This window comes from Callospermophilus lateralis, chromosome 11 (genome assembly GCF_048772815.1).
Source record: "Callospermophilus lateralis isolate mCalLat2 chromosome 11, mCalLat2.hap1, whole genome shotgun sequence".
In the NCBI taxonomy this organism is placed as follows: domain Eukaryota; kingdom Metazoa; phylum Chordata; class Mammalia; order Rodentia; family Sciuridae; genus Callospermophilus; species Callospermophilus lateralis.
Genome location: NC_135315.1, coordinates 23,727,835 through 23,748,892, shown reverse-complemented (window position 1 = coordinate 23,748,892; position 21,058 = coordinate 23,727,835). Strand labels below are relative to the sequence as shown.

General features: G+C 43.7%; 1 protein-coding gene across 2 annotated transcripts in view; it reads right to left on the bottom strand.

Annotated features, from left to right (window-relative positions):
* Positions 1 to 18,220, bottom strand: part of Sp2 (Sp2 transcription factor) — a 29,992-nt gene extending 11,772 nt beyond the window's left edge. Inside the window, exons 1-2 of one of the 2 annotated variants that reach the window (XM_076870254.2) lie at positions 18,165 to 18,220; positions 338 to 417 (exon numbers count right to left, since the gene is read on the bottom strand). In XM_076870254.2, coding sequence (XP_076726369.1) covers positions 338 to 417; positions 18,165 to 18,171 — 87 coding nt within the window. In that variant the 5' untranslated portion in view covers positions 18,172 to 18,220. The remainder of the gene's footprint in view (positions 1 to 337; positions 418 to 18,164) is intronic. The other variant, XM_076870255.2, reaches the window with a different exon arrangement.
* Between the last annotated feature and the right edge of the window lie 2,838 nt (positions 18,221 to 21,058).

Genomic DNA, 21,058 nt, shown 5'->3' with positions numbered 1-21,058 from the left:
ACCCACTGGTGTTTTCTAGTGCTTCCTACATGCAACGCCATGAACTAGGGAAGGCTGCTCTCTTAAAACTTCAATAAAAGGGCCTCTGTTTCCATCTATGGCAATGGTGTCTAGGGAAGAATACTGAGTTTAATCCTGGCCTTTCCCCCTGATCCAAATGTGGCATCTTAGGTAAGTGGCATGACTTTTTAGTTTAGAAAGTGTAGATAAGTGAACCTTCCTGGGTCTCATATCTTAGTGTTGAAAGTGACAATGAAAAGGGTTTTGAGTGTGGTTAACATTGGCTTCAATGAGCCCACACAAGCAGCTGAGAACCCTGCCCTCAGAGCCCACTCGCCTGGGTGGTGGCGGCAGCAGGCTGCAGGTAGTCACTGGGACTGACGGCAGCAGTGGCAGCCATGCTCATCTGTGGATCTGCTGGAAAAAGGAGACAAAGTAAGACACAAGACATCTTAGGAAAAGGATCCAAGCCCCCCTGCCTCAGATTTTCTTTTTGCCTCTATTCATTCTTGCTTCTCCAAGAGGAGTTAACAGCCTCTCTCCACATGTCCCTGCCACAGGATGACAGCCCCACACCTTTTAGCAGATGATCTCTGCTCAGGCTCAGCTATGCAAGCCTTGAGGAGCCAGGCCTACCTCCAGTGCACTGGCCCCTTAACATGAAGATTCTAGATGGTAACTTGTCTGGGCACACCCCATCCCCAACTGGCTCTGCCAAGCTACACAGGAACCCTTTATAGTGGGCAGAGGAGCCCCAGCCAATCAATCTTCTGGCCCTAACTCAAGCTTCCTTCTCACTCCTGCTATAGGCAGAGGCCAAATCAGCCCCATGGGTGGATGGATTGGGGTACAAGGCTGGATCAGGGTTCCTGACAAGAAGGACACACCTATTTCATTCCAAATTCATGGGTGCTGTATTCTCGGCCTTTACCACAAAGGCATGAGGGTTCTAGGAATATCACATATGGTTAATTTCTTTAAATAAATTTATATTTTTACACTGGACAGTAGGTATTGGCTCCAAAAACAGGTAGTGCTAATAATAATATACAGAGAAGAATGTAAATAGAGTAAATTCTATTTTTGTCTAAATGTGTGTGTATATATGCATATATATAAAATATTATAAGTTGTTATTGCTTGGTAGGATTTTACTTAACAAAGAATTTTTCTCCTTGTTCTATATTTCCCTATTTTCTCACAGTGATTAGACAACTGGTCTTCTGTATCCACAGATTCAATCAACCACAGATCAAAACGTTAGAAAAAAAATACTGAATATGTGTAGACATCTTCTTGTCATTATTCCCCAAATAATATAGTGTAACAATTATGTGGTTTTAGGTATTACAAGTAATCAAGAGATGATTTAAAGTATACAGGAGGATGTGTGTATGCTACATGAAGACACTCTGCCATTTTATGTAAGGGACTTGAGTATCTGTGGATTTTGGTATCTGCAGAAGGTCCCGGAGCCAAATGCCCTGTGGATACTCAGGGACAACTATACCTATTGTTCTTTTTTTTAAATAAAAGAAAATAAAGAAGGTTGAGGAAATTATGAAAGGAGATTCTACCCTGCACTTAGTCTAATTTAAAAGGAAAACAAGATGAAAAAAATGTAAGACACGAGGAGTTTGGGGGAAAGAATCTAGTTCATCTTGAGTTCATAAATCACTAAGGAAAAGAACACTGGGCAGGAAGTCAGGCTTCTATCCTAGAACTTTGGAAAAACAGATGAGGAATATTACTTGGGAGAGTTGAAAAGACAAAAAGACTCAGAGCTTGAGCCCCTGGTGGGCATCTAGCAAGAAAAGCACAAAGGCTGGAGAGAGCAGAGCCATTCCCTCTGGGCGGGCCTCTCCGGCTTCTCTTTGGGGAAAGGATTCTTTTTTTTTTTTTTTCTTTTCTTTGATACCAGGGATTGAACTCAGGGGCACTCGACCACTGAGCTACATCCCCAGCTCTTTTTTGTATTTTATTTAGAGACGGGTCTCACTAAGTTGCTTAATGCCTTGGTTTTGCTGAGGATGGCTTTGAACTAGTGATCCTCCTGCCTCAGCCTCCTGAGCCACTGGGATTACAGGTGTATGCCACCATTCCCCAATGGGGAAAGGATTCTTAGAGAAAGGTAAGGGAAGGGTGAGCCCAGGATGGGTGATAGGCTAGTAGGAGGCTCCCCAGTGACTTTAATGGTCGCCAGGTCCCAAGCCACTGCAGGGCAGGGTGGTTTTGCAGGTCCTGCTCACTGTACCAGGAGCCCTCCTGGTGAAAATGTACACAAGAATGCACATGTAGATCCTGAAACATCCCAGACAGATCCTTGGCATATTTCTAGAATTACTGAATTCTAGAGTTGAATTATTGAATGATTGAATAGCACTGCAGTTACTGAGGGAAGGAGGAATGACCACAGGTACAGGCATGGAGTTGCAAAAAACAAGACATGCTGAACACATCTCAGTTTCTTTTCATAGGGTTTTGGACAGACACATAAGGAAAACATAAACACCTTGCATCTGAATTCAACCGGCATCAACGGAAATCTTCATAATACTCTTGTGATCAAGAAGGGAAAAACTGACATGCCTCTAATCCCAGCAGCTCGGGAGGTAGAGGCAGGAGGATCATGAGTTCAAAAGCCATTCTCAGCAACTTAGCAGGGCCCTAAGCAACTTAAAAAAGAACAGGGAAAAAAATGTACTAGGTACAGTGCCCCACTCCTATAATCGCAGCTACTCCAGAGGCTGAGGCAAGAGGATTCCAAGTTTGAAGCCAGCCTCAGAAATTTAGCAACACCTTGTCTCAAAAAAATTTTAAAAAGGGCTAGGGATGGGCGCTTGCCTAGCATGTGTGAGGCACTGGGTTTTATCCTCAGCACCACATAAAAATAAGCAAATAAAATAAAGGCATTCTGTCCATCTACAACTACAAAAAAAAAAAAATTTTTTTTTTTTTTTAAATGCTGGGGATGTAGCTCAAGTAGTAAAGTGCCCTTGGGTTCAATATCCAGTACAAAAACAAACAAACAAAAACCAACCAGGGGAATAATTCAGGCAGGATGATAATCTAGTCTGGGGGCTAAAATGAGCATGCTTCCATCTAAGTGCTGAAGGTTGGCTGCTACATGTCGACTAGGTATGGAACCAAGGCCTTTTACATGCTAGGGGTATCTCAAACTGGGGTGGGTCCCAGGACCAGGCTCCATGGGCCTCTCCTCAAAGGACTCTCTTTATTTTTTGGTACTGGGGATTGAACTCAGAGGTGCTTTACCACTGAACCACATCCTCAGCCCATTTTATATTTTATTTGGAGACAGGGTCTCACTTAATTGCTAAGCCCTTGCTAAATTGCTGAGACTGGGGCTGGGGCTCAGCAGTAGCACACTTGCCTGGCATGTGTGAAGCACTGGGTTCGATTCTTAACACTACATATAAATAAATAAAATAAAGGTCTATCAAAAACTAAAATAAATAAATAAATAGAAATAAATTTTAAAAAATAAATTGCTGAGATTGGCCTTAAACTTGTATACTCCTTCCTCAGCCTCCCAGGTGGCTTCCACAACCATGCCTGGTATATTGATCCACTATATGTCATGCCTTATGCCAAATGCTGTCATGTAAATTATCAGAGCATCACAGAAATTCTATGAGAATGGCATTGTCTGTTTCACAGACAATACAGTGAGCCTGAGAGAGAATGCTCAGCCATCCCATTCCCTATTAGTGGACCACACATAATTTTTATTTAGGTTTAGAGCCTTCTGCTTTTAAGCATTACATCTACCAGTTTTTAAAGATCTCTTTGAATCTTAAAACCAACACTCATTGTGTTTACAGCCCTTCTCAATTTTGTGACACTTGTAAGTTTAACTTGCTTTCTAGATCTTGGCACTGGTTCACAAACTTGGGTGGCAGGTAGACTACTCTAAAGCTGTTTTATTGTTGTTGTTACTGCATGAGTTTAGGACAAGGATATGTCACTCATGTTTTTTTTTTTTGTTTGTTTGTTTTTTGTTTGTTTTTTACTGCATGGTTTAGGACAGGGATGTGTCACTCATGTATGAATATGTTTGCACTAAGTCTTGAATTTTTTTTTTCTTTTTTTGTGTGTGTGTGGTTCTGGATATGAAACCAAGGCCTTATACATGCTAGGCAAATGTCTTATCATGGAACTAAACACCCAGCCCCAAAATAAATTGTTTTTATAACTGTGGTTCATAGTCTAATAGTTTGAACATGACTGCTCTAAGGGAAAAAAATGTTTTGGGGTGTTGTCTTTGATTATTTTCATTACAATGTTAAACTTGACTTAATTTTATATCAACATAAATCTGTGTCTCAGTCAGATTGCTATAAAGTTAATAACTACAAAAAAGCCAGCAAAATTCAAATCAGCACCATCATTCTGGGAGGACGATGTTTGATGGAACCCTGATCACTGCTTTCAGCCCATGCATAGCCCAGAGTCAACCCTCTGTGCCCCTTGAGCTCTGCTCACCCACCCTGCATTGGCCAGTGCCAAGTGACACAGTCTTCCCACTGCTTCTGGATGAAAAAGTCTTGTCCTTCACTTTGCACAGATGTACCACAAGTTGAACGTGCAAAATGAAGCTGTCCTAACTAGGCCACTTGTAAACACACAGGCCCTGAAGTGTGTAGGATGTGACTAAGCAACAGTCCCCCATGATGAGTGGTAGATGCTCATTTTTAAAGACAATCAGCATAATGAAAACACAAGAATAAAAAGTCTTCTGAAGCCAGAGTGGTACATGCCTATAATCCCACTGACTAGGGAGACTGAGACAATAGACTGCAAGTTCCAGCCCCAGCAACTTAGTGAGACTCTTGCTCAAAGGTAAAAAGGGGCAGCTGGGGTTGTGGCTCAGTGGTAGAGCACTTGCTTAACATGTGTGAGGCACTGGGTTTGATCCCCAGCACCATATAAACAAATTAAATAAATAAAATAAAAGTATTGTGTCCATATACAACTAAAAAACATATTTTTAAAAAAAGTAAAAAGGGAACCTGGGGCAATAACTCAGTTGGTAGAGTGCTTGTCTTGCATGCACAAGGAGCTGGGTTCAATCTCCAGCACCACAAAAAATAAAATAAGTAAATAGGGATAGGGATGTGGCTCAGTGGTTAAATGTCCATGGGTTCAACCCCGGTACCAAAAAATAAAATGTACACACACATGGTGATATGTAATAAATCCTACTGTTAAGTTAAAAAACAAATCACATATATATAGGTCAGGAAGACAAAGCTTGATGGTTGCAAAAATAAAACAAGACAATTACTATAGTCTTCAACTACATTTCTTTCTTTTGCCTTCCCCTGCCCCAATACTAGGGATTGAACCCAAGGGCATGCTACCACTGAGCTATACCCCCAGTCCTCAGGCTGTCCTCATACTTGCCATCCTCCTGCCTCAGCCTCCCAAATTTCTGGGAGTACAGGTGTTTGCAACCATGCTTGGCTTGGGTTGCATTCCTTATTGGGGGTGGGGGCAGGGGTGACTGGAGATTGAGCCCGGGAGCACTTTACCTACATCCCTACTCATTTTTATTTTATGTCAAGTTCTTACTAAACTGCTGAGGCTGGCCTCAAAATTGCAATCCTTCTGCCTCCAACTCTGGAACTGCTGAGATTACAGGCATGCACCACTACACCTGGCTTTGGATTGCATTTCTAATAATTCAACCATAGGGCAAGAAAAATAATAGTCTTACTGTATTCTGCACACTTGGACGACATCTGGAGTGTCATGTTCCATTTTTTTTTTTTTTTTTTTTTTTGTGGGGGGAGATGGCAGGTACTCATGAGCACTCAACCACTGAGCCACATCCCCAGCCCTATTGTATATTTTTATTTAGAGACAGGGTCTGAGTTGCATAGTGCCTTCCTTTCATTGAGTCTAGCTTTGAACTTGGACTCCTCCTGCCTCAGCCTCTTGAGTCACTGGGAATACAGGTGTGAGCCACTGCGCCTGGTCAAGTTCCATTTTGAGGGACATTTCAAAAGGAAAATTTACAACTAGGGGTTGTTCAGAGGAAAGTAGCAGTGGTTGTGGCAGGGTGCCTGATCCTAAATGTCATTTACCAGAGTACTCATTCCATATGAGTTCAAAGGGCAGAACCAAGACTTTGGTGTAGATATTTCAAGAAGGCAGATTTCAGTTTAATATAAGAACTTTCAAAAGATGGAACCAGTTGCCCTTGGGGATAATGTTCTCCTTTCTCTGAAATCATTTAACAAGAGGTAGGATGTGTACTTCTGTTGGAGATGGGCTCTTGAGATAGGGAGGAGAGTTGGACCAAATGATTTTTGGGGGATGGGGGTGCAGCTCAGTGGAAGAATGCTTGCCTACCATGTGCAAGGCCCTGGGTTCAATACCAAGCACTGCCCCCCCAAAAAGATTTTTATACCTTTTAGATCATGTTGCTGATAAAAATGCAAGATGAGTTAGTTCCTAGCAGGCTGGGAAGGCAGGCAGGGGATCTCCCAGGAGACTTCCTGGGGCTCAAGTTCACTTGGCTAAAATTGGTAAATGACTCTCCCTCAGATCCTCTGTTATGAAAAGACAAGACACTGGAATAGGAGAGTGCAAATGAAATAAAGTAAAAATTGGCCTAGTGCTTCCTAATCATTTCCCTCTCTCTACCACAGTCATTATTACCCTGAACTCAAACTGGTTAGGGACCTGGCTGTGCTCTGAGGGCATCTTCAGTTAAAACAGAAAGAAGCAAGCTGCAGACTACTGGTGCTCCACGTTGCACCATTTCAGTTTGGTTTCATTTTTCTCCCCAGCTGGCTCTTGAAACACTCCTCTACATCTCAAAACAATGTTTGTAAGTATGTCTCCTGATGTCACTCAGAGCTTTATGGCCCCTGGGCTGCAGACGTGGGCCACTAAACAAATGAAGAATCTCTGTTATTGCAAAATTATGTCCTGGGATTCACCATGAAAGAGAAAAGCAGCATTTCCTGCCGGTGTCTGGAAATGAAAAGTGGTAATGGAGAGGCAGCACACATACCTGCAGCACTTTGGTCAATGGTACCTTGGAACCTCATTAATTTGGAACCTTATATTTAAAATGTGTCAGGTGGACAAAAATTGTGCTTTACTTTTCCTCCTTATTTAAAGCATGACTAAGTAGTGTATGAAGGCTGCAAAGGGACTCTTGGAGTTATGTGATTGTTTTATACTACTTCTGCCATTTTAATGGTACCATTTGCTCTTTGGGGGCGAGTGGTACTGGGAATTAAACCCAGAGGTGCACTCTATCACTGAATTACATTTCCATTTTTATTTTTTGAGACAGTGTCTTGCTAAATTGCCCAAACTGGCTTCAAACTTGTGACCCTTCCACCTCAGCCTCCCAAGTTGCTGAGATTAAAAGCACGCACTATCACAGTTAATGTCTGATCATTGAAACCTACATTTAGCAACACTGATAAGTGGAATTACTGCATATTCTTGAAAGAAAAAGCTGCATGTCTTTCAAAGTTCTATCATTTAGACTTTTCATTAATTCAGTTGGCTAAAACTTCCCCAGTAGTCTCTGGGCTGGTAAAGTTTTGTTTTTGATGCTGAGGACTGAACGCAGGGGCACTTTACCACTGATCTACATCCCCAGCCCTTTTTTTATTTTTTGAGACAGGGTCTCACTAAATTGCTTAGGGCCTGGCTAAGTTGCCATTGCTGCAACTTAGCCAGGCCCTAAGCCTCGAACTTGTAGTCCTCCTGCATCAGCCTCCTGAGTTGCTGGGGTTACAGGTATGTGCCACCACACCTGGCTCAGCTGGTCAAGTTTTACAGTGATGTACTACACAAGCAACAGTACATCTCTTAGGCTCCAAGGAAAACCTCCAAGGACATCATATAAGACTTGATGACAGCATGGCGGCAGGGTACCAGGTGTCTCAAGGGCCACATCTGAATTTCTTTTCCTCATATAGGAAGCCAACAGACCCCAAGACTGACAGAAACACATCCAAAATCTCCAGGCTCTTGTTCGGATCACCCACTGCCATCTCCTGTTCCTTCCAGCACAGCCGTTTCTTTCTTCCTCCTTGGCCAGACTTGGTGGGACAGCTGTCAGTGCTTTGCTGTTCCCTCCCTCCTAGACTCACTCACATCCTATGCAAGCAGAGGCATCAGGACTTTGGCCCCTGCACTCTGCTTGCTCCTCCTTGAAATTCCCATGAATTTTCTCCCACCTCTTCTCCTGTGGGCACCTCTTCCTTTACCATCCTTTAAATACTGAAAAACCTCAACATATGTCCTTCTCCTCACCCAATATCATTTCCCAAGTAACCAAGCCCACTCACTTGGCTTCCAGAACCTTCCACGTGCAGGCTGGCAACTCCCAGGCCCCGTGTGTTCAGCCAGGCATTTTTCTACTTCAGCTGGCCACAGATACTGCCAGCATGGGGCATCCTTCCTGGCCTTCCCACCCTCAGTCCCCACAGGCCTCTTTCTAGACCCCTGAAGAGCCTATATTTTTGTTGCTGCCCTCCCTTGCTTACAGCTCTTCTATCTTTGCAATGCCTAATGCTTTCATCTTTCAGGTCTCAGGCTATTTTTTCCCAGCAAGATTTGTTAACAGACATTGTGTAACAAGCATGCCAGGTCCTCAGAGGCCTTTCTGGACCCCCTGAGATGAGGTTTACTCCTTTAGTTTGAGAGCCACCCGTTAAATAAATAATCATGTGCCCTAATGTATGGGAGTATGGATGAGCTCCCCAGGTGGCCATGTTGTCTTCATTGAACTGGTGACACCAAGTCCCTCAGTACCCAGCACAGGGACATATTCCATGACTGAAACGTGAAAAATACTTCTGGCTAAACCTTCTGGTATTTTCAATCACAACAAAATCTGAGTATCCTCTTCATAGTAGATCATCAAGTTCTGATGATTCTACCTCCAAATTAGCCATTTGTCTCTAGTCTTCTCACCACTCTTGTTCCCATGGCCATGGCCATGATCATGGTATTAACTACCCTCAGCTCAGACTGAAATACCATTCCCAGCCTCCAGAATGGTTTCCAGCCCCTGGCCTCCCTTTGGCCCTTTGGCCCTCCCTTTTACCCAGCCTCCACAATCTGGTCAGAAAAATCTGTAAAATGCAAATCCCACCCTGCCACTCCCCTGATCAAGCCCCTCAATAAATTCCAGATGCTCTTATGATAAGCTTAGAAAGTCCATAGTGCCTCCTCTTAGCCCTTCCCCCTCCTCCCTCTCCCACTTTATCTCTGGCCCTTCCATCTTTCCCAGCATACACTTGAGAATTTTTCACTCCTAGAATTAAAAAACACCATACACTCTCTGATCTGGAACATAAAGCTGGTTCTCTCCCATTTGTCTGGCCATTTTAATTTCTTCAGAGTTCCTCTCTAATTCATTCTGAGAAAGCCTGTAATCCCAGCAATTCTGGAGGCTGAGGGAGGAGGATTGCAAATTTGAGGTCAGCCTGGGAAATTTAGTGAGGGCCTGTCTCAAAATAAAAAATAAAATGGGCTGGGGTAGAAAAGTACCCCTGGGTTTGATCTCTAGTAGTCCCCCATTATCCCCCCCCCACAAAAAAAAAAGCCTTTCCTGACCTTCCCCTTGTCTGAGACAGGTGACCTTGCAATGTGCCTGAGTGTACTCCCCATGACACCCTTCATAGCACTGACCCCACCACAGTCATAGGGCACAAAAGTATGTCTCTGACCTATGGGGTCTTTATACAGCTAAGTGGAGGGCAGGGGGAACACAGTGTAACGGGCTGGCCTACTGGTCCTTTCACCAAGAACTGCCTTTGTGCATGTGTGCGTGTGGTCCGAATCCTAGCCCATGCTAGGCAAATGCTCTAGCTCTGAACTACACCCCAGCAAAAACACTGTCCTTTGATACACAGGATAAGAGAAAAGAGGCCCATAAAAATTCCACAACAGTAGACTTTAGGAACCTTCCCTCTGGGAGAGAACCCGCTCCAATTCCACACCTAGGCCTTAGGAATGCTCAGCCTTTTTGCCTTCTGGGCTCCTACCACCCTGACCACTGGCTTCCTTGGCCTTCTGCTCTGGTATTTCCCCTGGAGGAATTTCACTTTGCGCAAACAGTCCTTCTGTTGGCTATTTTGGTCAGCTTGGCTGGGCTGGGAGCCAACAAAGCAGTTTCTAAGCCCATGCTTTCCCTGTTGCCTGGAAGAATTCAGAGCTGGTGAGGGAAAAGCAAGCCATGGCTGGTTTTCGAGAACAAAGCTGGGCCTCAAGGGAAGCTGACAAGAGAATTAGCTTGGATGGAGAGAGCAGCAACCCAGGTCATGAGAGACTCCAAACTACACTGAACATTTTTTGAAAAGCAAATCTCCAACCTCACAATAGCAATTATAAAAGAGCCCAGTAACAGACAAATTTCACTGATTTTCATTAAATGAGAACAACTCTGGGCACTGGCTGGCTAGTGCCACTGGCCAAAAGAGGAAGGTGAGTAGGGAACAGATCTCTTCTCTGCCTAGATACTTAATTATGCCTCCTGTCTTCCCCTTCCTGAACTCTGACCCCACAACTCAGTCTGTGGCCCTATGTGCATCCGTGATTTATTTCAACAAGAAGTTAAAATTTCCTTCATCAGTTAATAGTCATTAATTCTCTCCTCTTCAAACAAAATTCCTTGCTAGTTACCTACAATGGGCAGTTCCTGACTTCCAATGGTTTGGCTAATGATTTAAAAAAAAAAAAAAAAGAAAGAAAAATTTATTTTTTAGTTGTAGTTGACTCAATCTCTTTATTTTATTTTATTTATTTATTTTTTATGTGGCGCTGAGGATCAAACCCAGGGCCTCACACGTGCCTAGGCGAGCACTCTACTGCTGAGCACAACCCCAGCCCTGGCTAATGATCTTTTGACCTGATAATGCTATGAAGTGCACCCAAACAACCAGTGACTCACTTTCAGGACAGTATTCAATAAATCACATGAGACATACAACAATTTATTATAAAGTAGGCTTTGCAGTAAATGAGATTTTGTCCAACTGCAGGCTAATGTGTTAAAGCAGGTGAGGCAAAGCCACGACACTCTTTAGGTTAACTGTATTAAATGTATTTTCAACTTACAATATTTTAACTTACTGTGGATTTACATAACTCCATCACAAGTAGAGGAACATCTATACTTGCTGTTTTGTTTCTAATTAGTCTCCTGCCACTCTTTCTTGAACTTATTCCAACCAGGCTGTACCCTCCCTATTCATGCTGCCCAAACTGCTCAAACCACCAGAACCTCGAGGTTGCTGAATCTAATGGCTAATTGTTATTAGACCTCAGACTTCATCTTTTGTGTTGATCTGACAGCTGGCTGCTCTTCCTCCATGACCCACTCTTCACTTGGCTACCAGGACATCCATACCAAGTTGGCCTCTTACCACTTGGGCTACTTCTAAATCTTCTTTGCTAGTTCTTCTCTAAAATTCTAAGAGCCCAGTAACAGTAAGACAAATTTCACTGATTTTCATTAAGTGGTTGGGCTATCCCAGGGATCAGCCCCAGGACCCATCTTTCTTCTGCCTACACCCTTTTCCTGGGTGATTTTACCTAGTCTTATAGCTTTAAAAACCAGTAATACACACATTACTATATAATGATGATTCCCAAATTCTATCTGCAGATTTGTTATCGGAATGTCTACTGACATCTTCACTTGGATGTAGTAATAAGTATCTCAAATATTCCTTGCCCTAAACAATGTTCCTGATAACTCCCTAATTCTGAGCCTCCTTCAAAATTTGCCATTGTAGCCATGAGTGGTGGTGCACACCTGTAATCCCAGTGGCTCAGGAGGCTGAGACAAAAGGAACTCAAGTTTGAGGCCAGCCTCGGCAATTTAGTGAATACAACTTGAGATACAACTTGAGACCCTGTCTCAAAATAAAAAATAAAAAGGGCTGGGGAATGTAGCTGAGTGGTAAATTGACTCTGAGTTAAACTCCCAGTGCTCCCCAAAAGCAAAACAAAAACAATAATATATGGTGAATGCTAACTCCATTCTTTTAGCTGCTAAGCCCTAAAACCTTGGGTGTTATCTTTGATTTATTTGTCCCACCCTCCACACTTGACAGCAGACACTTTCAGCTCTACCTTCAGAATATATTTGAATATTTATCACCTAGATCCACATTGTCTTTCACCTGGATAACTGAGAAAGGCTCCTAGCTGGCCTTCTGACCTTGACCTTGTCAATCTGTTCTCAACATGCATCAAATTTACACAAAAATCTTTTTATTCTTTTGCTCAGATTCCCCCAATAGTGTCCCATTTCCTAAAGAGCCAAAGTTCCCACTGTGTCCTTATGTGACCTGGCTCCCTCTCTGACCTATCCTGCTGTCACTCTCCCTCCCTCCAGCTCCAGATGCTGGCTTCCCTGTTACTTTAGAACATACCAGGTGTGGTCCCTTGTCAGGGTCCTCTTACTTGCTCTTATGGTTGCTGGAGGTCTCAACCTTCTCCCCTCACTCCAGATTGGGCATAGCTCATTCTCCTCCCCTCTTTCAGGGAACCACTCAGATGTCATTGAGATCATCCCTGATTACCATATGTAAATCCCCCCCACCCACACGTTTTTCCTACCCTCTCTCTTCTATCTTTAGCACTTACTTTTTGTTTGGGGTGGGGTACTGGGGATTAAAGTCAGGGGCACTCAACCACTGAGCCACATCCCCAACCCTATTTTATTTTTTTATTTAGAGTCAGGATCTCATTGAGTTGCTTAGCTCCTTGCTAAATTGCTGAGGCTGGCTTCAAACTCCGGATCCTCTTGCCTTAGCCTCCCTACAGGCCTGAGTCAGTCACCAGGCCTGGTGTTCTTACTTTTTTTTTTTTTCCCCTCGTTCTTCTGGTATTAGTGGTTCTGGTATTAGGGATTGAGCCCTGGGGCACTTTACCATTGAGCTACATCTCCAGTCCTTTTTATTTATTTTGAGACAGGGTCTTGCTAAATTGCTGAGGTACTTGTTGTAATCCTCCTGTCTCAGCCTCAGGAGTGGCTGGGATTACAGGTGTACACCACCTGGCCTGGCTAGCACTTCTTACTTTCAAACAAGTATCTATCAGTTACTTATTTATTGTCTCCCAGTAAGAATTGGAAGTTTTCTAAAGATTCTCTTATTCACTGGCCCTTCGGTACTTACCAAACATTTGTTCAATAAGTTCTGGAGGGATGTGGAAGGGAGAATCTAAATAAGAGTGTAGGAGCTTTAAGAACCAAAGCAGAAACCCTGCAGATCTACATATCCTGGTAGCAGGTGAGGATCCACTCCTAAGTCTGCTCAGCTGATCCAGTTCCAGATAGAACTCTGTGGTGTTGGCGATTGAACCCAGGAGCGCTCAATTACTGAGCCAAATCCTCATGTCCTTTTGAGATAGGGTCTTGCTAAATTGATAAGTCTGGCCTCAAACTTCCAATCCTCCTGGTTTAGCCTCCCCAGCTGCAGGTATTTTAGGCATGTACCACCACCCTAGCTCCAGATACAACTCTCAAGCCCACCAGTCTCTTCACATGTTCCTGAACAAATGCTTCAATGAACACACCTCACCACATACTAGGTACTACATTTCAGGGTTTCTTTCAACTAACAAGTATAAAGGAATGGAGGGGTAGTTAAGATAATGAGGGCATCTGAATATAAATACCTCACCTAGGTCCACCCTAAATTCCTCTTCCCCAAAGGAGACTTATTTGCATTCCCATCCTGCTTGAAGAAACACAGACAGCAATGGATGGAAACTCCTCACCCAGACCAAAGCTGCCCTGAGAAATAGTGCAGGGCTCTTCTGTCAAAGAATACTGGGCCTTAGCATTCTGTCTTAGAGAACAGGAGGAAAAAAGAAAGCAAGGTACATTTTTTTTCCCTTTGAAGAATCTCATTATGCACAAACACTGCTTCCTCTACTCTGGCAAATATATTATTTGTGAGTCACTCCCTACATTCACCCCAGGCTACAATCTGCTTCAGAAATGAGTAGTGACTTCATTTCCCCTGAGAAGAGAGGGCGGGCTTAGCGTTTTCTTTTTTGAAGGCTGGGAAATGTCTTGGTCTGTTTTTTTTCCTAGGTTCATCTGAGAAGATTTCCAGTTAGACATTGACTGAAGAAAGAAATATTTCACTTTCAATCACATGGCCCTGCTTGCTATCTCTTATTCCTTATTCACTCTCTCTTGGAGGTCACTTTGTGATTCTACCAAATCCCACAGGAAAGGTAACAAGCCCAAAGAAAAGGCCATAGAAAGATCACATTTGGAAATGTGCAAACCAGTAACTGCTGGCTTTTCCAGAGCAACATTCACCCTGTGGCTACAATGAAAGACCACTTAACAGTCTAATTTACCAAGTAGGTGCAAATTAGCATCTCAGAGCACTTAGCATCAAATACAGACACCCAAGCTAAACCTCTGCATAGCAATGTGGAAGCTTCTGGCTAGATACAGCAAGCAATTCTGAAACGAAATGTAGCTAAGGGAAAGAGTTACCCAATGAAGGATTCCAATGGCTGGGCCTCCAAGCATGCTTGTCCTGTGATGCAAACAGCCTTGACATCCCAGCACTGCTTGGAGCTCTCTCGGGTACACTGAGCAACCCCCAAACCAAGCGCTCTGCCTGTTCATACCCCCTTGCTCTGGAATAGAGCTCATCTCCCAAAAGCACACCTGCCAGAAGTCCATTCTAATGAAAAGCACAGTGATTTCCATGCCATTGGCAGCCTCAGGGAATCCAGAAGACAGGTAGTGGAAGCCAGACTTCCCCCAAGCTGCTAATGCTGACTCTGAGCTTGCTCCAGGGCTCTTTTAGCCGTGTCCCAGGAGGCAGTAGAAAACTCAGTTTTCCATTTCAGAGTCTATCAACTGGAACAAATCCACCCACAATAACACCTGGGAGCATCTCCTCTTAGGCAATCTCCAATTCCTTTCCTATTTAGTCTGACAATGCCCTTAAGTCAGAAATGTCCCATGGTTTTGCCTCTTTGTTCTTCTTTCCACCTGGTTCCAAAAGATTACTGATGGAAAAGTGAGACCCCTTCTACCCTAAAGTCCTAAAAGAAAGCTTCCCACCAAAAAGATCTACTGGCAATGGAGAAAGAGCATCCAAAGAGACAGACTTTCAAATACATTTCAATAACAAAATTAAAGTACTGGATTTATGAAGGAGAAATAAAAAGAAAGCTCCCCACCACCACCACCACAGGTCATGATTAAGTATTCAAAGGGGGCAAAGTAAAACAAGTACATTTCATAATGATGTCCATTTCTCAGCCTAGAAATTACTGGTCTAGAACCAATGAAAACAGCTGGAGATGTAGCTAAGTGGTGGAACACCACTGGATTCAATCCCCAATACCTAAGAAAGAAATAAAGGAAGGAGGGAAGGAAGGAAGGATAAAAAGAAAGGGAGGGAAAATACTGGAAATTACCCATAAGGTAAGCATTCCTGGTTTAGAACATACTGGGGAGAAATTCATAGATTTGTTGAACTGCCCAAAGGGATACTCCAGACATACTACCCCAAATCTCAAGAAGCATATAACCTTCTGCAAATAGATTTTAGTCTAAATTTGCCACCCACAAGGTTTAAAATTGGACCATGTAATCCCATATAAACTAGAACTGTTCATACTACTACATCCCTAAACTTCCTAATACTCCACACAATCTTTATTGACTCATTGGTATTGGGGATTGAATCCAGGGGTGCTTTACCATTAAGCTACAACCCCAGCACTTTTTATTTTTCATTTTGACAACCTTTAAAGCAATGTCTCTCTGCCTCCTTCAATGTGTGGCTACTGCTCACTTGATCCAAAATAATTCCTTAATTTTTCAATGTTTGCAAGCAGGGCTTCCAATCTGTGTGTATACAGAGAAAAGAGAAGGGAAAAAATAACTCTCAGAACATGCCACACTTCAATCATAGAAATGGGAGTAGGCAAGGTCTACTTAGAAAATGAAAGCCAATATGAAGGTCTACTGGCTGACTACAATAAGTTTAACATGTCATCATAAGGACACTAGTTGGGCAATAATTGCTTAAAGTAAGCTTGGGAATTGCCACATACCTATAACAAAGGACTGTTCGTTGCCTGGCTCAAGGAACCCTGCAACTTCTCCAAAAGACAACAGAAAAATTAAGAAATTTAAAGTCAAGATATCGAAATGAACAAGCCTACCTACTGGAATGCCTTTACCCAGACATTTGCCAAAATACGCTCATAGCTTCTTTCCTCCTCTTTGACAGGTCTCCAGAGGGTGAATTCTGAGAGGGAAAGTGGCCAGTCTACGTGCTGTCCACAAAGATGCCAAACTTTTCATCCAGGAGCCAGTTCTCTCTGCTGGGCAGCCAGGGAATGTCCAATTATCAATGTACTCTTTGTGGGTCTCCTTGTCGGAGTCTGTGTCTTTAGGAGCCTAGTTCAGGAGGCTCATCATTATCTAGGACCAGCTTTCTTTTCCTTATTGTGGATGCTTTTAACCAAAGAATTTAAGCCTCTGAACAATCAAGTGGTACTAGAAGTAGAAAACTCACCAATGGCCCTAGCCAATGAGAATCCATTTCCAACTGGTATTAAAGCCACTGAACACTGATATCATCAGCCCAATACATAGGTTGTCTGACAGATTTGCCCTCTTCATCATACACAGGAATTTAAAATAAAGTAAGACACTGAGTTATATTCATTATTGCAAACAATGGATTTCTTTGTGTTAGTAATCTAAATTCCTGCTGTGGTCTGGGTTCCACCATGATTCTTTCTGTGGCCTCTGTGAGCTGGCCAACACTGTAAACTTTCTAGTCCTAAAAATCTTTTCCAAAATATCAACTCAAACTTAGCCCTCCTCTATGATACTGACTGCCTCCTAAGATACAGCATAAAACAAGTTTTAGACGGTGTGTGCCTGTGCATCCTTAAGCAGTCAGTGGCCTTCTACCTGCAATGATCTATATAAGTGTGACCTTGGGCCAATTCATTGCTCACAGTGGAGTCGTGGTCCATTCCTTTTTCCAGGAAGCAATAGTGAGTGAATAACCTCAGAAGGACAAGAAAAGCCACACTAAGTCTCCATGGATCAAGTTAACTAACAAACATGACAAGATACTGGAATCAAAACCAAGGAATGCAGTGAGGACAGGTTTCTCAGTTGCTGAGAAGACACACTTCCTTTTGAACTAAAATTAGAAAGCCACTAGGAAGGAAACATAAGCCAAGAAGCAAGGATAGGCAGCTGAGAACCATTAAGTCAGCAATGGGGATGGAGTGGAGTGAAATAAGGAAGCTGGCATCTATTTTGTTTTATTCTTTAAATCATCCCTCAAGACTGACTGTATCTGGGCTTTGGGATTTCAGTAGTCTCCCCAACAGGGGTGTAACAAACAGGTTGGGAACTGTGTCAACAAGTTCTCAAACTTCTCATAATTCCAAGAGCTTTCAGATATTTAGGTGGAAGTTCAAGGATCCAAGTGCAAGCATTTAAAAGACGATTTTGTTCAGTCCCAGGCCCACAGCCATCTGCCCAGGAAGTGCTCTCTGGTCTGACACCATTTCCTGATTGGGATACGTCAGTAAGCAGACTGAAGTCTATGCCCAGCAGTGCCCATCTGGTTGGCACCGTCTAAATTTCAAGCATTCCCACTCCTCTCGGTCCCGCAGGCCCTGAATCGCCTGCGGGCATTTAGAGTTGTAGTGTGGAAGATCTCCCCCACCCCCAGACACAGGGCGAGCCCGAGGGGTGCCAGGCGCCTTCTCCGGAGCAGACCCAGACATTTCCATTAGGCAGGCGGTGCAGAGGTCAGCCAGCGACTCTGCAGAGGGCGAGCCAGGCATGCCCGGGGTGCCAGCTTCTCTCGCCAGCCCCCGGAAGCGCCGCCCTCCCGCCCAGCGGGCTCCGAGGGGGCGGGGAGTCGAACGCCCCCTTCCGGGTGCCTCCGCCCGGCTGGCCAGCCGCGCTCCTCCTCCGGGCGGGAATCCTCCCTCCCCCGCCCCTCCCGTAGCCGGGCCCCGGTGCCAGGCCCAGCCCCAGGGGGGAACCCCCGGCCCCGGCTTCCCCTCCCCGCGGCCTCTGCCCGTCTTCCCGACCCTTGAGGGCCGGGAAGACCCCGCCGGCAGAGGCCAGGACCCACCGCTCATTACGACATCTTCCTCCCTGGCCTCCGCCGCCTCCGCCGCCACCGAGAGCCTGACACCGCCCGCCTAGCGCCCGCCAATCCCGGAGCCCGCCACCACCCGAGCGACGGCAACATTCACCAATAAGCGTTCGGCACATTGGGGACCGACAGCACTGCTAACCAATAAGTGAGCGTCATCTAGAGCGACGTTGGTTTGGCCAATAAGGTTGCGAAGTGTCACTGATGGACGGTAGAAAATACCAACCGGAAGCCTACTGAAGAATGAACGACATATTCATCAGCCAACTAGCTGGAGGCAAAGTCCCGCCTACTAGATGGTTGATGGACAGCAACAGGAAGCTGGATGGGGAGGGGCTTAGCTGAGGAATGTTTCGTTATTGGTCGTGATTGACCTTCCACCCACCTCTAACCCAGAAGATGAGTGATAGATCTGCCCTAAAGCCAATCAGAAGTCCTTAGGGTAAGGCCAAGAAATGCCTGTATAAAAAGCATATACATTGGGCCTTACATGCTGTCTGGCCCAGGTAAGTAGTGGTTTCCTCCTCCTCTTCTTTCCGCTGCAGTCGGCTACCACTCTACCCCTTGCCTGGTGAGTGGAAAGCCACCTTTCTAAGTGCCTTCCTTGCTATCGCCTTGGAAGAGGCGACTTTGTACAGTGAAGCACTGGAGCCTGACACCGTGACCGGAGTTTGGGTGACACTTCTGAGATGGAATTTTTATTTTATCACAGGTCCCTCTTAATCCTCAGCAGGTTGTCTCAGGGGCTCCGGCTAATCCACGGCCCCCAAAACGGGCGCGTCAGAATCATCTAAGCTCTTCCTAAAGCAGACTCCTTGGGACGCCACCCTTATTAAGATGTGATACTTTAGGGACATGTTTAGAAGCGCCTCAGGTGGACACAGTTGCAAACAGAAGTTTAAGAACTCTTGCTTGGTCTCAACCCCCTTTCCTCGAGGATGAAGTAAAGCACTTGGTAGGCATCATCTAGGTAGGATTATTTTTCTTTTCCAAGCCTCTCTCCTGTGCACGATTAATTTAGGAAGGCTGCCTGGCATCCGTCCACTCCAGCTTCAGACCAGCCCAGTTTGGTAACCTCCACGTATCCCATTTACAGAGAGACCTTAGGCAGGTAAACAAAATTCCCTGAGTCCTGTGGCCTCGTGTGTATAAGCCAGGCTGATCACACCTACACCTCAGAGTAGTAGCTTTCCTTTTTTTTAAATCATAAGCCAGGGCTGGGAGTGTGGTTCAGCATTAGAGTGCTTTCCTAGCACGTGTGAGGTACTAGATTTGATCCTCAACACCACATTAAAAAAAAAAAAAAAAAAAAAAAAAAAAAATGAACGGAAGTTATTGTGCCCAATCTACAACTAAAAACATTTTTTTAAAAATCATAAGCCACATCGGGGCTGGGGTCGGGGCTCAGTGGAAGAGCACTCCCCTTGCACATGCGAGACCCTGGATTCAAACCTCAGCACCACATAAAAATATATGAATAAAATAAAGGTAAAAAAATCATAAACCATAGAGAGGAATAAATTTTGCTTCTTAACCTGATACATTTAAAGTGAACCAACACACTTAAAGTTGAATAAAGTGTATAACAAAGTTTCCAAAAACAATACCCTTACTACTTAAGATGCACTGGGAGAAAAAAAAAAAAAAAAAAAAAAAAATATATATATATATATATATATATATATATATATATATATATATATATATCATACCTACATAATTTATGGTACACTGAATATATACATACATATGTATGTATGTGTATGTATGTATGTATATATATATATATATATATATATATATATATATATATATAATTGATCTATTGAACCCAGGAACTTTTTAAATGCTGGGGATTAAACCCCAGCCTCCTGCATACTAAGTATGCACTCAACCACTGAGCTGCACCCCTATCCCCAAGAATTTTCTCTTCTGTCCTCTTTCCTTCCTTCCTTCCATCTTCTTTCTTATTGGTCATGACAGGCAGTTTGAAAAAACATTGCCAGAAAGGTTGATGTGATAAAATTATATCACAGAATGCTTAGTAAACAGTAATTCTGATTTATCAGTCTACTCCTTTCAATGTTAACATTTGAAAAGTAAGACATTAGATGGTATCATCACTTCCCTACTTAAGATCCTTCACTGGGCCTGTAATCCCAGCAATTTGGGAAGCTGAGGCAGGAGGATTGTAAGGTCAAAGCCAGCCTCAGCAATTTAGTGAGGCCCTAAGCAATTTAGCAAGACCCTATCTCAAAAAAGGAAAAAAAAAAAAAAAAAAAGAGGGGGCTGAGGACGAAGCTCAGTGGGTATAAGCACACCTGAGTCCAACCCCTAGTACCAACAACAACAATTTCACTGGGTCTCCTATGCCCTTTTAGATATAACCCAAATTCCTTTCTAGGCAAATAAAGTCCTCCACACTCCTACTTGTATATATTTTCCATCTTTTATCTTCCTCTACCCATTCCTTCTCTACAAATCATAGCTTTGTTCCTCAAGGAAAGATTCTGTAGTCCCTAAAGACCTATGAATCTTTCTACTAGTTCCCTTCCTACCTTACCCTTTTTTTTCTCCTGGTAAACACCTATGTGTCCCTTAAGATCCTGTTCAGCTGGGGTTGCAGCTCATTAGTAGAGTTCTTGTCTATATATACATACATACATATGTATGTATATATCATATATATATATATATATATATATATATATATATATATATATACACACACAGAGACACAGGGGCCTGGCAGGGGTCAGGGGTGGATACCTATTACTACAAAAAAATCAAATAAAAAACTTAAGGGACTGGAGCTGTAGTTCAGTGGCAGAGCACTTGCCTAGCACATGTGAGGCACCACATAAAAATAA